The 16,210-nt window shown below is 41.2% G+C and overlaps 1 protein-coding gene across 1 annotated transcript in view; it reads right to left on the bottom strand.

Moving 5' to 3' along the window:
- The window catches only part of CFAP95 (cilia and flagella associated protein 95), a 42,109-nt gene extending 29,179 nt beyond the window's left edge, over positions 1–12,930 (bottom strand). Inside the window, exons 1-2 of the mRNA XM_065405947.1 lie at positions 12,833–12,930; positions 2,641–2,749 (exon numbers count right to left, since the gene is read on the bottom strand). Of these exons, the coding sequence (XP_065262019.1) occupies positions 2,641–2,749; positions 12,833–12,930 (207 nt within the window). The remainder of the gene's footprint in view (positions 1–2,640; positions 2,750–12,832) is intronic.
- Positions 12,931–16,210: the final 3,280 nt, after the last annotated feature.

Genomic DNA, 16,210 nt, shown 5'->3' with positions numbered 1-16,210 from the left:
AAAGAAAGACAGGTCTCCCCAAGGCAAAACACCCTATAAAACAGTCAGCATTCATAACTAAAAAAAAGTCCAGTGCATATATATACTGCACACAAGTCTACAATAAGTGTTGTACCACACTGTTTAGTTCATAATAATTTTCTACTGTTGTAGAAAAACTAGAAAAAGAATCTCTGGTCCTGGCGGAATGTAACAGCAGGGTTTTTTCTTTTTAAAATTACAGCACTTTTACTGGAATTTGATGAACAGGAAATGTGTGGTACATGGGAAGGCCTCCTCAAAATGAAAACAGTGCACCATTGCTATAAGTACTGTACTTCTGTAACTTTTCATGCCTCTCCACTGCATGGAAATTTAAATAATTCCATTGCAGATGAGGATTTTACTGATCCAATAGGATTGACAGGACCCGGTTCCAATGAAATCTCAGTCAGGCTTCCACATAATTTTTCCAGAGACTGCACAGTTTTGAATAAATGAAGAAGCTGGACACAAATAGGCTTGGTCACGTGAAGGCCACGTAAAGGGCCTTTTTTTGTTCTCTGCATTTCTCTTATAGTTCTCGCACTGAGAAGATCATGTCAATAGTAGACCTTTTAGCTCTGAAACTGCACTGTGATTTGGGATAGACTCTGTCTGCAAGGGTCTAAAGTCTGTTCAGGACAACTCGGGCAAAGGTTTTTTCCATAATGCTAAGAAGGGAAATGCCATGATAGTTGTTACAGTCACTGCTGTCTCCCTTTTTTTTTTATAGAGAGTGCTAATGTCGTCTCTCGTTTCTTGTGGTACTTCGCCTTCTTTCCAGCACAGGTAGAGCAAATCATGAAGATGTTGCAGTAGAATAGGTTTTCCGCATTTTATGACCTCTGAGGGTATTCAGTCTTTTCTGGGGGCCTTTCCACTGGGAAGTCCATATATGGCAAGGCTAAGCTCTTCGACAGTTGGTTCATCGTTCAGTTGGTTCCTAACAGGCAGGTTTTTGATGGCATTGATGGGATAAGATGATAACATAATCCTGATACCTAAAAGAGAATTTTCAGTTAAAGGTAACTTTTATGATTGCAATACATCAACAGCAAGTTACCCTGGGCCCAACTAACTGTTGCCCTGAACTTAGTGCACAGTGAGTGAAAAACAGTATCAATGGTTAGTATTTTGCACCCATTTTGCAGGGGTTTAAATGATTGCCCCATGTGCAGGACAACAAAGAATCTGGCTCCCTCTACAAGAGAATTTTAAACTTATTATAGGCTTATTGCTACTTTTGAGACATATTTCTATGCTATTCTGCTGCTTTTTAGACATTATACCAATACTAAAAATTATATAAAAATCTAAGTGAAGATGACATAGGTAAATTCAAACATGTTATTACAACATAAAGATTGAGAATTTAAGGTTTGTTCCTGCTCTCGTTGAAGTCTATAGGAGTTTTGCCATTTATTTCAACATGAGCAGGATTGGATTTTTAAACACATAAAAGTCAGAAAAGAAAATTATGGCTCCTTCTGTAACTGTAATTTGTTTCCACTGGTTATAGTCCAAAACCCACAAAACCTTTGCTTTTTAAAAAAATTAGGATACTGACAACAATATACAGATCTACCATGCCATTGTAAAACCCAAGAATTTAAAACCCAAAGACGTTCTAAATTTCACTCACCCCAAATAACACAGACATATTATCAAGTACAAATAAATTAATATTTCATACCACCACCACAGCCTTGTAGTTGATTGTTATGATGTCATGTGATCAGCTACACATTCCACACTTCATGCTGGAGTTCTTGTACTGATATGCATCACTGCATATCTTGGATAACAAAGTATGCAGTTTCAAAACACATCTTTTAATTCTGGAGTTTGATCTGTTAATGCAATCTGGGGTTTATCACTGTGAGAGTGCAGATTGAGAGATGGTAGATGCCAGGCTTGTGAGTGGAGGACTGAGAGGAGGATCTAAACCTGGAAGACTAACTCATAATAACAAAAATAATAATAATAATAATAATAATAAAGTTATATCTAAGCATAGGATTTCATTAAAGAAAATTTTTTGTTTACTGCTGAAAGAAATTTATTTTAGTTTTATTTTGTCTGTGCCAGATCCTTAGCTGGTGTAGATGGGCATAGCTCCATTCCTGATTATTTTAACCAAACTAAACCCCTTTTAAGCCAACAGACATTCTGGTCCACATATTTTAAAGCAATATTTGCTGTATTATAATATATACTTCTGAAAATTTAGCTTCTTTTTATGCCTGCATGCATCCCATAATTTTGTTAGATTTGTAAATAAGCATTTTTTCATTTTTCTTACTCTGTTTTCCTTATTTTTAATTTAACAATAAATAATCAGGAAGGGTACAAAAGCAGAAGGGTGGGAAAGAAGTCTAACATGACTGAAACACTAAAAACATCTTAGAGGGAACCAGGAAGGTAGCCTTTAAACAAGGAAAAGAAATGTTAATTTAGTGGTATGGAATTTAAATATTCTTTTATTATGTTTGTCCAATAGGTCCATGCTGGAGGCCAATTCAACACATGCCTCCAAAACCAAAACCAGATGCAAGCCCTAATGATAAATACATAAACGATATTGAATAATTTGAGCTAAAACAAAGAAAAAATATTTACCCCATCCACAGTTCCGAATCTCGAGTAAGTAGATTGACATAAATTCTTTGAACCCAAAGGAACTTCATTTATATCATAATCTTTAGGTTCAGCCTCTCTGTTTTGGTGCCTTTAAAAAAAAAGTTTATATTTGTGAGATGACAAATGTAATCATGATCTCTTGTTTTGAAATCAAAATTTCACTGGATATAGTGAAATTCTCCACATTTATGCATATCATAGGCTTCGCACTACTGTACCACCCATTCTTTTATGCTACTATTATAATCACTAGTGCAGTTGCTGGTTGCAATAGTATCTTGTTGCACCTAGAGGTGAAGAGTGAGATTTACCACTGAAAATAATATATTTAATAGTAATACTAAATATAATTAAACAGAAAAAAATAAAGAAAAAATCTAACAGAAAGAAACTAGGAAAGCAATAGACATGTTGACTGAAGTTTTACATCAACAAAACTACGGCATATCAGCTAACCTATACTACCCCTTTTCCCCTTTGAAAAAATGTTATGAGAATCCAAAATGACATGAAAAAAGGATAATGTAATTTTAGGTCAAGGTATCTTTTGATAAAACAATTAACATTTAAATCAGAAAGTTTCTTTATTTAGTGAAATAAACACTATGCAAATTATACAAATAATCCTGCATTACATACTAATCTGTTTATACCAGGCAAGGAACTCAAGCTGCCTGCTGGTGAAACGCATTCACTAGCTAAGGCAAAGCCAATGTCAGACAAGTATCCAACTCCCTCCTGCTCATGCCTTTGAAATAATTTATTAGCAAACAATTAAATCTGAGACTGAATTTCCATACCTAGTCTAAATGGATTCTGTTTGCTCCCCTGAGACTGATGAGTGTGATACATTAGAAGAGATTTTCAGTCACAAAGACAGAATGTTATGTGCCAAGCACTGTCAAAAATCCATTTTTATTTACATCCTGGAGAGCACGTATAAAGGTTCAGCCAATACAGCACTCTATAAAAAGAAATATTTCAGTTCTTCATGGTTACAAATAATGGAGAAGAATTTTATTTTTGTGTCAGGAACTAGCATTCAGAAGTATAAAACGTTCAATGGATACTTGAATACATTATCTATTCCTAGAAAACTCTTCTAGATGGGGAAGGAATATAACTGCTAGTCTTCACCTTACTGTCATTTTAGCCACACAGAAAGGGATTATGCAGGGACACTACACTAACGAGACACCTTTTGGATATATATAATCAATAGAACTGCTAAGGGATAACTGTAGAATACAAAAAGGCAACTTTGAACAGCAGCAGCAAAGTGCAAGAATGGATGAAAACCCTAAACATAGCCCCCCCCTCCCACCTTTCCTTCCCTGGTGAGAGAAATAGCTTACATTGGTGTGGGTGAAATCCTGATCCTATTGAAGTCAATGGGAGTTTGGCATTTACTTAAACAAAGCCAGGATTTCACTGTGTGCATGTGTGAGAGAATGTAGTTGATGTAAAGGAGATTTAGATCTCGATGTCATCTGTATATTGATGGCATTTTAAAATGTGTTCTCGCAGTTGCTCTCTCACTAGCTTTATATAGATGTTGAATAATGTGATGGAGAGAACTGAGGCCTGCGAGACTCTAAGGGCTTTAATGAGGAGGAACAGTTATCCCAAACCATCCTCTGAGTCCACCCATGCCTACACGGAGCAGCAATGCTCACTACAGGGATGTAATTTCTAAAGCGCACTAACGTGCTGTGCACTAATTCTCTGTATAGACGCTTCTGGTGCACACTAAACATTCTCTCCCACACTTAAATATAGTGCTGTTTCAAACAGAACTATGTTTAAGTGCATTAGGAAACTTTTAGTGTGCAACAGCAGGGTCTACATGGACTAATTAGTGTGCAATATCTTAGTACGTTTTAGAAATCACACCCCTGTAGTGCACATTGCTGCTCCACGTAGACAAGCCCTATGTGTTTTTACAGGGCCTACCGTGATGGGATCCTGAACCTGATTGGGGCCTGCAGGCACTGCCATAACATTAAAAACAATTATACAAATCAGGGCAAGATATTTTGGGTGGGAAATTAATTTTGCTTACAGCTTTTAAAATAATCTCTCTATATGCAAAAGAGCTTTAAAGACAGTAGGAAAGTATTCCTGTCCAACAAAGGTTTATTTAATTGGAAAAAATGTCACTCCCTACATTCTTATGGGAGTACAGTACAGTATTCTATTTGAATGTTTCTCTCCCTTTTAATGGCTATGGACTCACAAGTTGTTTTCAAGCTTTGGTACTAAAGGATTCTTTTACTAGAATGGATTCTTTCTTTTCAAAGAGACAAGACAGGTAGTCCACACATGCCTCTCACAAGCTGTTCAGTGGAAGTCCAAGCTGGAGGTCAAATTGTCATTTTAACTTTTTTTTTTTTTTTGTATTAAAAAAACCCCAACAATGTCAATGTTCAAGGGTCTGACTTTAACAAAACGAACAACTTTCCCCTTTGTGGCTAGCTATTGCATGGTGTTTACAGAATTGTGTGATGATCATTCTAAGTTCTTCAGGAAAGGGACCTTGCTTTCATACTTGTCTTTAAAGCATGTAGCACACTGATGACTCTGTATAAATACATAAAAAATAATAACCAGCGTATATATTCAAGCCTAAGAACAATGGGATAAAGGGAGAGGCAGACCAAATTCTGAAATCCTTCCTTTTGTTACTTTAGGTCAGATCCTTGGTATTATTTTTTTAATATTACCGTCTTGATCCAACTTCCAATGGATTTAGTGGAAACAATCCCACACTCGTACTTCAATATAAGTTTGATCTGGTCCTATAGTTGTCATTTTTTAATTCAGGGATTCCTGAGCATTTCTTTCTCTATTTCATTTTAAAGTCTAACATCTAAAATAGTGGTTTTCAATCTATAGTCCATGGACGCCTAAGAGGTCTGCGAAAGTTTGTCATTACCATAGAACAGTGGTTTTCAACCTGTGGTCCAGGGACTTGTGGGGGCCTGCACCTTTGTTTGAAATTTTTTAAATTAAAAAAAGGTTGAAAGCCATTGATCTAAAAGCATAACAAGAAAACAAAACAAAAAAAGGCAAACTCCTTCTTTAGCATTTTATCTGGTACACAGGTTCTGGTTTATATAGAACAGTGGTCACCAACCGGTCGATCGCGATCGACTGGTCAATCCTGGAGACTCTCCAGGTCGATAGCAGTCTCCGGTGGTGCAGCGGGGCTGCTGCTATGGCAGGCTCCCTGCCTGCTCTGGCCCCACGCTGCTCCCGTGGCTGGGGGTGGGGAGGAGGAGGCCAGGGGTCTCTGCGTGCTGCTCCTGTCTGCAAGCACCACTCCCACAGCTCCCATTGGCCGGGAACGGGGAATGGTGGCCAATGGGAGCTGGGGGAGTGGTGCCTGCAGAGAGGGGCGGTGCACGGAGCCATGTGCCCCCGCAGTGGCCACAGGGGCGAGTTGGCCCCTTCCGGGAGCGGCTTGGAGCCGGGGCAGGCAGGGAGCCTGCCTTAGCCCCCCACTATGCCGCCAACTGAGAGCTGCCCGAGGTAAGTGCTGCCCAGCGGAAGCCCGCACCCCAACCCACCTTCCCAGAGCCAGCACCCCATACCTCCTCCTGCACCCCAAACCCCCTCCTGCATCCCAAACCTCTGCCCAGCCCTGAGCCCCCTCCCAGAGCCAGAACCTCATACCCCCTCCTGTACCCCAACACTCTGCCCCATCCCGGAGCCCCCTCCTGCACCCAAACTCCCTCCCAGAGCTTGCCTCCCTCACCCCCTTCTGCACCCCAAACCCCTGCCCCAGGCTCAGCCCAGAGCACCCTCCCACACTGCAAACCCCTCAGCCCCAGCCCAGAGTCCACACCCCCTCCCAAACCCCAGCCTTCTGCCCCAGCCCAGTGAAAGTGAGTGAGGGTGGGGGAGAGCGAGTGACGGCGGGGGGGGGGAATGGAGTGAGAGGGGCGGGGCCTCAGGGAAGGGAAGGGGCCTCGGGAAGGGGCGGGGTAGATCCTGGGTTGCTCTTAAATTCAAAAAGTGATCTTGGGTAGAAAAAGGTTGGAGACCACTGTTATACAACATGAGCTGAATTAACTGTTATTTCCATTATAAAAGTCCCAATCTTAATGTTTTATCATATTATTAAGGGTTAAATCATGCAGAATGACAAAGTTAAGGCTACACATGCAATATGGAACTCTGATCCCAATTTCTATGCACCTTACAGAGTCCCCAAATGGCCCTGTCAATTTGCAGGAACATATTTGACTAGATTTTCCACTGCACCGGTAATTTACCCACCCATACATGTGCAGCAAAAGCCTTCCTTTTATATACACCTTTGTTTTAAACAAGGAGTGCACTGCTAATTAACGAGGGCTACTCCTAAACCAAATTACACCCTCTAGTCCCCCAGCATTTTCAACTGAACAGCATCTTAAAACAAGAAAATGCTGCACGAATTTTGGATAACAGAAACAGAGTTTCCCCACCACCCAGTTTTCGACTGGAATGCCCAGATTAAACATACTCCTGATTAGAAAGTAGCAACAGCTGAATACAGCGTGTACAATTACATCTTGGAGGGCATAGCTCTCTTCATCCTGCGTAATGTAACCTGATGCCCTTTATGATTGCTACCAAATAAATCAATATATAAACACCAGGTATTTATGAAATACCATAGCCTTATAGGAATACAGGAAAGGAAATGTAGGACATACAAGTAAGGCCACAGTAATGCATCATAAAATACTGAAAAAAGACACATAATAGGAATAATATTACATTACTCAGAGTGAATACACACATTGTTCTGTGAAACTGCATAATCCAAAATAACATCAAAGCAATTACAGATATATTGGATCATTCTGCTCTGATTTGAATTTCAGTTATAAAAAAATAATTGGATTACATTAAGTAGTTAACTAATTTGTTACTTTAATTTGCTTAGGGTACTATTACAACAATTTATTTAAAATGAAAAACTGATCTAACTATTACAGTTTCCTTATTTTATACTAAATAAATAAAATTGGACCCATAGTAACAGAGCATAGTTTTAATGTATTTTAGATTATAAAAAAATCACTTTATTAAAGTTCAGTTTAATAATAGAAATGCCAGGGGATAGATAAAATGATGAATTATTTCTAAAAATAAAAGGATTTCTCATTATTTTCATTCTGAAGAACAAAACCCTTTCGCTTTATTTAACTTGAGAATCAGGATGGCTTTCTTATTAGCTCACTACTCACCAAAACAAATAGGTTTGTTATCATACTCCTGCACATCACATCCAAGGCTATTCCCATCTTTTTATGACCTAGTTATTTTATTTCATTTTTTGCATTACCTAAATAAGAATCTGACATTATACATACATACAATTATTAAGTGGTAAGAGGTCCCCTTCCCTGGTGTTTTTGTTATACTCCTTGCTAGAGCAACAAGAGATTATGGGCCAAATTTTCACATATGCAGATCCATGTAGAGAAAATACAAAGTGCATCTGTGATTGCATGCAAAATCAGGTAAACGCACGCACAAACCATTTGATACCTAATTAGCTTTTGCATGTGCAATTCCTCTCTTTGTACACACATCTGAAAGTGTATTTTTACAAGCAAGTTTTTTGTACGTGAATCAGAACTCTAACTTTAAAAATGTTGTATATTTGCCTCTCACTCTGAAATCATTAGAGACTATGAGCTAAATTCTTGACCCCACCTACCAGGGCCGGCTCCAGGGTTTTGGCCACCCCAAGCAGCCAAACAAAAACAAACAAACAAACAAACAAACAAAAAAAAGCCGCGATCGCGATCTGCGGCGGCAATTCGACGGGAGGTCCTTCGCTCCGAGCAGGAGTGAGGGACCGTCCACTGAATTGCCGCCGAACAGCTGAACATGCCGCCCCTCTCCGAAGTGGCCGCCCCAAGCACCTGCTTGGTAAGCTGGTGCCTGGAGCCGGCCCTGCCACCTACTGCAGAACCTCAATTACAAACACCTTGGGAATAGAAGTTGTTCATAACTCTGAACAAAACGTTATGGTTGTTCTTTCAAAAGTTTACAACTAAACATTGACTTAATACAGCTTTGAAACTTTACTATGCAGAAGAAAAATGCTGCTACCCCCCCTTTGTTTTTAGTAATTTACATGTAACACAGTACTGTATTGTATTTGCTTTTTTATTAATTATTATTATTTGGTCTTTACTGCTGCCTGATTGTGTATTTCTGGTTCAAAATGAGGTGTGTGGTTGACTGGTCAGTTTGTAACTCTGGTGTTCTTAACTCTGAGGTTCTACTGTACCTATGCAGAGTTCACAAGGAAATCAATGGGAGTTATATCTGAGTATCTGAAGGCAGAATTTGACCCATATTCTCTCTATAATTTCAATTAATGCTAAATAGGGTTCCTACCTCCTGGCAAATTTTAAAGATAGGCAGTTATGGCCAATGAGAGCTGTGGAGCCGGCCCTCGGGGCAGGGGCAGCGCCTCCTTGGCCACCCATGAGTCTAGGGGCTGCAGGGACCTGGTAGCCGCGCGGAACTAGGGCAGGAAGGGATTACCTGCCTTAGCCCCGGGCTTCTGCTGCACCGCCAGCCAGGGTCCCTTTTCGACCGGGCATTCCAGTCAAAAGCCGGATGCCTGGCAACCCTAATAACCTCAGGAGACAGTGCTTTCACAGGTACGGGAACCAAGCTATGGAGCTCACTACCAGATGAAATGGATTATTAACCTCACTACATTCAAGAACTAAACACAACCCTCACCCCCTTTCCTCCCAACACTTTCCTGCAATAATAATCTCATTCTCATGTATTTTAAAAAACCCTAAACCTGCCTCTTGATGGCAAAGGAGACAGATATGATTGGGATTTTTACCTTTGTGAGGAAATAAGATGCTTGATGGTGGAGGCTATCAGGGCCGGCTCCAGGCACCAGCTTACCAAGCAGGTGCTTGGGGCGGCCACTTCGGAGAGGGGCGGCAGGTCCAGCTGTTCGGCGGCAATTCGGCGGACGGTCCCTCACTCCTTCTCGGAGCGAAGGACCTCCCGCCGAATTGCCGCCGCAGATCGCGATCGCAGCTTTTTTTGTTTGTTTGGTTTTTTGGGGTTTTTTTGTTTGGCTGCTTGGGGCAGCCAAAACCTGGAGCCGGCCCTGGAGGCTATATAAATATTTAGACAGACAGATAGAATAGATAGAAGTAGGGAGACTGAGGAGTGAATGGTAGATTCAGTAAACACTCCAGCAGGAGATGCTTTCAGTTTTGCTTTCATTTCTTTTTTTAAAATGAGAGCCTCAACCACCATTCAGTCAGATTGGACACAATCACTCATGAATTATGACATGTCCAGAGCAGTGGATTCAGTGTAGGAGAGAGGTTTGCTTGGCTGAAGACTCAAGAGGGATGACTGAGAAGTAGAATGGCAAAACTTTTCCTATGCACATCTCAGCACCACCCACTGAAAACATCCTTGGGATCCTCTTTTCCTTTCATGAGCCCCAATAGGCATCCTTTTTTTTCCTCTTTGAAAATCTGGCCTCTATACGTGTATTGGATAGGGGGATTTTATATTGTTGCCTAATATGGCTTTCTGCTTCTGGTTTGTCTGCTTTCAAACATGAAGTGACCAAGAGTACAGCAGTTTTTGGTATCTGGTGATTTTACACACATGGATCTTTAGAAATTTTCCATACCTCTATTTATTACTTGGCTCATAAATCATAATGAAGTTGGCAGAACCACACTACTATGAAATGGGGTGGGGGAGAAACTCTCTAATTCTAAAGCTTTTCTTCCATTTAAAATTCCATCTTTAGTTATTCTTCTTACACACTGCTTCTGTTTATGATTTCAACATATTAAATTTACAATAGTTTTGCTATGAATTGGTTTACTTCAGATATGGAAAAAATGCTAGCAAATAGCACATTCTCTCCTTACAATACATTTCACATCTCAGACACATGCATGAATCTCTCACAAACATTTGCAGTGCTTAACTTTGGCTATGCTAAGTAAACTGCCAGATAAATATCAAGGCAGGGACATAATTTACTATCCCAGTGATTTTCAGAAAAGCTTTCAATAACAGTGCTGTGCTCAAATCCACACAGTACAGAAAATATATATATGGAAAAGGGTACAGGCGCAAATGCTCCTGAATTTACTCATGACACAATTATGACTACAAAAATGTATCAGATTTTAAACACGTATGAGCCCATATGCATAGTGAAGATAATTAGGCATGAACAAAAAATAATCTGACACTATACACTAAAAATAATCGTAATACAAACATGGAGAGATAGAGAGGCAGGCAGACCAGGAATGAGCGTGGATAATATAATAAAACCATCTGCAAAATAGCTGGCGGCAGTTAAAAATGTCAGTTGGGGCTTTTAGTATAAATCAGTTGAGGGCTCTATGGTGTCTGGTAGGCAATGCCCAAGTTGTGGGTAGTAAGAGGCCACACCACTCGAGGGGGAACATACGGGAGAGTGCAAATTGCTACACCTCTTTAAGGGCTAGACAGAATATAGCCCATAATTGTTAGCGCTCTCTAGAGATCTATTTAGGTATTTACAACCCACTCATCATGGACACATATCTAAGCCCATTTCAAAAATACTAGTAATCTGAACACATTTGAAGTTTGATTCTTTCCTCATTTTGGGGGTCCCCATATTCCTCCCCCTTCTTTTTCCTTGCATCATCACTAGTGTATTAGTTACTCATTTTGGGGAGCTGGTCATTATTGTGAGAAAGCCAGGATGAAGAAAGGAGTCTTACGCAAATTAGTTCTGAGGGATCCTATGTGCATCTTGCTTCTATTTCTCCTCTGCTTAGGCGTTCACAGGGTTTATTCCACCCCCTCCATGCACCACTGAACCAGATCTATACCACCTTTAGATTTCTGTAGTTATTTAAATGGTGAGCCACTGAGTCCTAAAATATCCCCTATGCTTACTGAGGGTTTGGCCTTGACAGCACAGGATTTTGGATATAGCTATTTTTAAGAATATAAATTCAAATACTGCAATATTCTAGAATACTATTTTTTTAAAAAGCCAATTGTGTGGGGATGTATCATCCTTACGCCAACCTAATGGAAAGTTCCATGAGAAGGTAAGGGTCACGATGGGACACTTGCCTGGCAATGGCTCATGGCCTTGTAAGACAAAGGCGCCCCCTGGTGGTCTAGGGATTATATAAGATGAGGTAAACAAGGTAATAAATCATGGCCTTATGTAAGGCCCCCTGGTGGTCCCCTGGTGGTCTAGGGATTATATAAGATGAGGTAAACAAGGTAAATAATAAAGGTAAGCAATAAATCATGGCCTTATGTAAGGAACGATTGAACCAATCGGTGTGGGGCTATACATGTGATAAACACATGATTCTCCTTCTTGTCCAATCCGTAGATGTGTAATTATAGCCTAATTGTGTTATGTAATGTTGAGAAGGATTATAAAAGAAAGCTTGTAATAAACAGAGTTCAGTTCAGCTTGCAACCACATTGGTCGTGTGCTTTATCCGACCCGCATCGGTTCCCCACACAATTGCTCCTAAAAAGATCCACTTTTTAACAACAAAAATCAGAAAACAAGAAAAAACATGAAAATTTACCAGCTTGGGCACAAAGGAACAACGTTGCTTTGATAAAGCAAGATAAAGCAGTTGTATTGCTTTATCTTTAAAGCTCCTTTATACCAATATAACTCCTCCATGCTCAAGGCCTTACCAGTTATAACTATTTTAGCAAAAGGAACAAACAAACCACACCCCTAACCCAACCATAGTACGAACAGTGTGTGCAGACCAGGCCAAAATCTACTCACCTTCCTTCGCCAAAGCTCACCATAATCTAAAAAGCCAGAGGAGTGACTTTTTGCAAGGGTATCCTATATATAGCATAACATAACACTAGGGTGACCAGATGTCCCAATTTTATAGGGACAGTCCCGATTTTGGGGGCTTTTTCTTATATAGGCTCCTATTACCACCCACACCCTGTCCCAATTTTTCACACTTGCCCTCTGGTCACCCTACATAACACACATCTCTAGGAGGTGTGCAGTACACAAGGGAGGAGTGGATGTCTTTTTCCCCAGGCATTTTACTGAGTACCACATATGTTCACAGACCCAGGGATACCGACAGTGGTGCCCTCTTACCAGCGGTACATTAGGGTGGGTCTCCCATATTGCACGCAATGCGAGCGCAGAGTCAAAGCCCCCTTGCGCTCCAGCACGTCTGGGGGTCCTATGTCCATCCTCAGGTGGGTCCCTCTGGAGCTGCAGGACTTGCTGCACTGTACTGACCCCCCAGACCTAAGCACTAAGCCTCCCCTCTCTCCCGTTCACACACAAGGGCTAGTCCCCTCCAGCAGCTCAGCCCCACTTCCCCACAGAAGCCACCTTGCTCCCAACCCTCTGGGGTAACGCTGCGCCCAGCTCTCCCTCGCAGCACAAAAATAGTCCCTAAAAGATGCTAGTTCTTGAGGCCCCAAGTCTCTCAGGTACAATCAGAGACATTCCTACGCAGGCGCCGCCTAATCCCCTTGGTAACGAGAGACGCTGCGAGGAAGGGGGTGGAGCGAAGAGAGCTTTCCGCGCTTCGGCCGGGACTATAAGGCTATGGCCTCGGAGCGCTGAACGGCCGCCCCGCGGAGGACTACATTTTCCAGAATACAACGCTCCGCTTTGACCCGAGCGAACAACGGATCAATGCGGCGCATTGCATGATGGGAAATGTAGTCCAGTAAAGACGGACATATATTAAACCGGTGATAGACAACGTGACTTTGTTTTAAAAGGGGCTGAGGGAGTTGAACCCTCTCCCCCATTTACCGCAGCATCTACCGGCCTAACCTCTCCCATCTGCCGAGTCTGGAGGGCACAAAAGGCAACAAAGAGAGAAACAAATAGTGCTGTGATGACTTCCAGCTCCCTAGGGGGCCAGGCAGATATCTCATCATTACCTATGTTGTCTGGTAGCAGCCAGCTGACCCAGTCATGGACCAGTACCCCCACTGTGCTAATTCCTGTACAAACAGGCCCTGCCCCAAAGAGTTTACAATGTAAGTTAACAGTATTCTTGCTCTGGAGACCAGACAGGCAGGGTGTGTCAGAAACAATTTTGCACACACAGAGCACTGAATAAATAATTTTGTTTTTGCTCCTGCTATGGTCACAAGAGAGGCCATCCAGCTATACAGATGGCCTTAGAAGTTAAAGGTGAAATCCTGGTCCCATTAAGGTCAATGGCAGAACTCCCACTGACTTCAGTGGGGTCAGGATTTCACCCTAAAGATTTGCAAGATTGGACCTGACTCTCATAAGTAGTTTAAATAGTTTAGGACTTTTTTTATTGATATTTTAAATCTTCACTCCATTTGGACAAGTAGGTGCATAAATATTGTGATTATAATTTTAGCTCATCAGATGATTTAAAGTTACCTCCAGCAAATAAATCCAAAATAGTATACATAGTTCTACTTACTTTCTATGCCCTCAAGTCCTCCTTGTAATAAATCTGTGAAACCAGCATTATTGCAAGGAGTGTAAACATTCATTTACATAACAGGATTCAGATGATAAAATGGTAACCTTACCTAACAATATCATGTTATTTCTGTTTCTGCTATTACTGGTATCACTTCACTTTTTTGCAGGTTTTTTTTTAATATATTGTCCAAATCTTTGGAGATAAGATGCTTTGCTCTAATTTCCTTCTCTATATAAAGCATGGTTTTATTCTGAAAAGTGTTGGTAAAAAGTGACATTAAGGGGTTCCATACCAATTTTGTCTCCATTATTTCCACATTAAATATGTTCTGTTTACAAGCTTTTTAAAAAAAGTGTTTTTCTAACTATTGGCCCTGCAAACGAGAGTCACTCTGCCCTTTGTGCATCAGCACCTGTAATAAGGATTCTATAGGCCAAAATATTGCAACTGCAACACCTGTGCAAACCCATTTATTTCACCAGTAAATTAACTACATTGTCACTAATAGGGTAGCACTGGTATAACAGACTGGAACTTGGCACAGAATTCTATTGTCAAGAAGGAAGAGAAACCTAGTTCAAACTCTTTTACCTTTTTAGTTATGTTGGCTCTGCTGGAATAATGGGAATAAAATGTAGTGGAAACTTACTTTTTGTCATTAAAGTGGTCAAATAAAACCCTGAATGCATTCAGGGAGCAGATCTGTTGAGTAAGATGCTTCCATTTTCATTCACTTTTCAGATTAGAGCTGCACTTTAAATATTTAAACATGTTGCAGACTAAGTTAATTAACTTTTAGTTTGCCCCATTGAACAGCTGAAAAGTGTGTATTTAAACTGCCATTCACTTCTTCCTTTTCAGCATGTCTGTAAATGTTTATGGATGACTAAAGTCAGCTGCCAATTTACTTCTCTTTACAAATTACAATTAAGCCTTTAATTGATGTTGGTGTTCTCTAAGGCTATGTCTACACTACAAAGTTAAGTTGACTCAAGTTATATCAATGTTCATCTACCACTGTAATTAAACCACTCTTGCACATCCACACAATGCTCCTAGGATGGTGGAGTCCGTCCACAGTAGGTGCTCTTGCATAGCTATCCCACTGTGCAACTTGCCACCATCTGCTGCTGGGTGTTCTGGGAAGAGTTTGCAGTGCCTCATGGGAGAGGGCTCAGCATTCCATGATGCAGTTTTCTCCATCCCATCATTCCATGGGCTTCCTAGTACATTTTATGCCACTTTTCAACCGACCCTGTAAACTGTGCACCTGCCATCCCTGTCAGAAAGCATGGATCCTGCACTGCTCTCCAGTGTTGTGATGAGCGTTATGAACACAACGCAGCTGATCCTGCAGCATTTCATGAACTGTAAATCTGATGATGACACTGTGGTGTCTAGCCTGCTGTGTGCCAGGGTCAGAAACAATTCAAGATTGCTATTGGCTGGTGGACTGTTGGTTCTGGGTGCGAGAAACAAGCACTGAGTGGTGGGATCGTATCATTATGCGGGTATGGGATGACGATGCTAACATTTCTATCTTTTGGAAGGAACATGAAAATCAAGAGCACATTTGCCATTGAGGCTCTCACAGCTGGGTGTATGTCCAGCTGTCATTGTGAAACAACTCCATCCAGGTGTACTGCGAGGAATGTGTGTGGCTGGGGGGGGCAGCATGGGAGGGCATGGAAGGCAGTTCTTTAAGGGCTGCAAGGGGAAATGAGCACAGAGGTGTTCCGCCTGAAGTTTAATCAGGGACCTCAACATGTCTGTTTGCTCCCTGAGCAGCTTTATCTTCTGCTTCTGCCCATTTCCTATCCTGACTGTCCATTTGCAGTTTTTCATTGATAGCCTCTCTCCATGATCTCTGCTCGCAATCTGAAGCACCTGAGCATTGTAGCAACTCCCGGAACATGTCTTCTTTACTCCTTTTATTTTGTCTCCATATCAGATGGAGCCACTCAGCTGGTGTGCAGGAGAAGACCCTCAAGGGCACACCGTGTGACGGGGCAGACTGGGCCTGCACTAGGACCAAGAGGGTTAAC

This window comes from Emys orbicularis, chromosome 6 (genome assembly GCF_028017835.1).
Source record: "Emys orbicularis isolate rEmyOrb1 chromosome 6, rEmyOrb1.hap1, whole genome shotgun sequence".
Lineage (NCBI taxonomy): Eukaryota > Metazoa > Chordata > Testudines > Emydidae > Emys > Emys orbicularis.
This window is presented reverse-complemented; position numbering and strand designations above follow the sequence as displayed.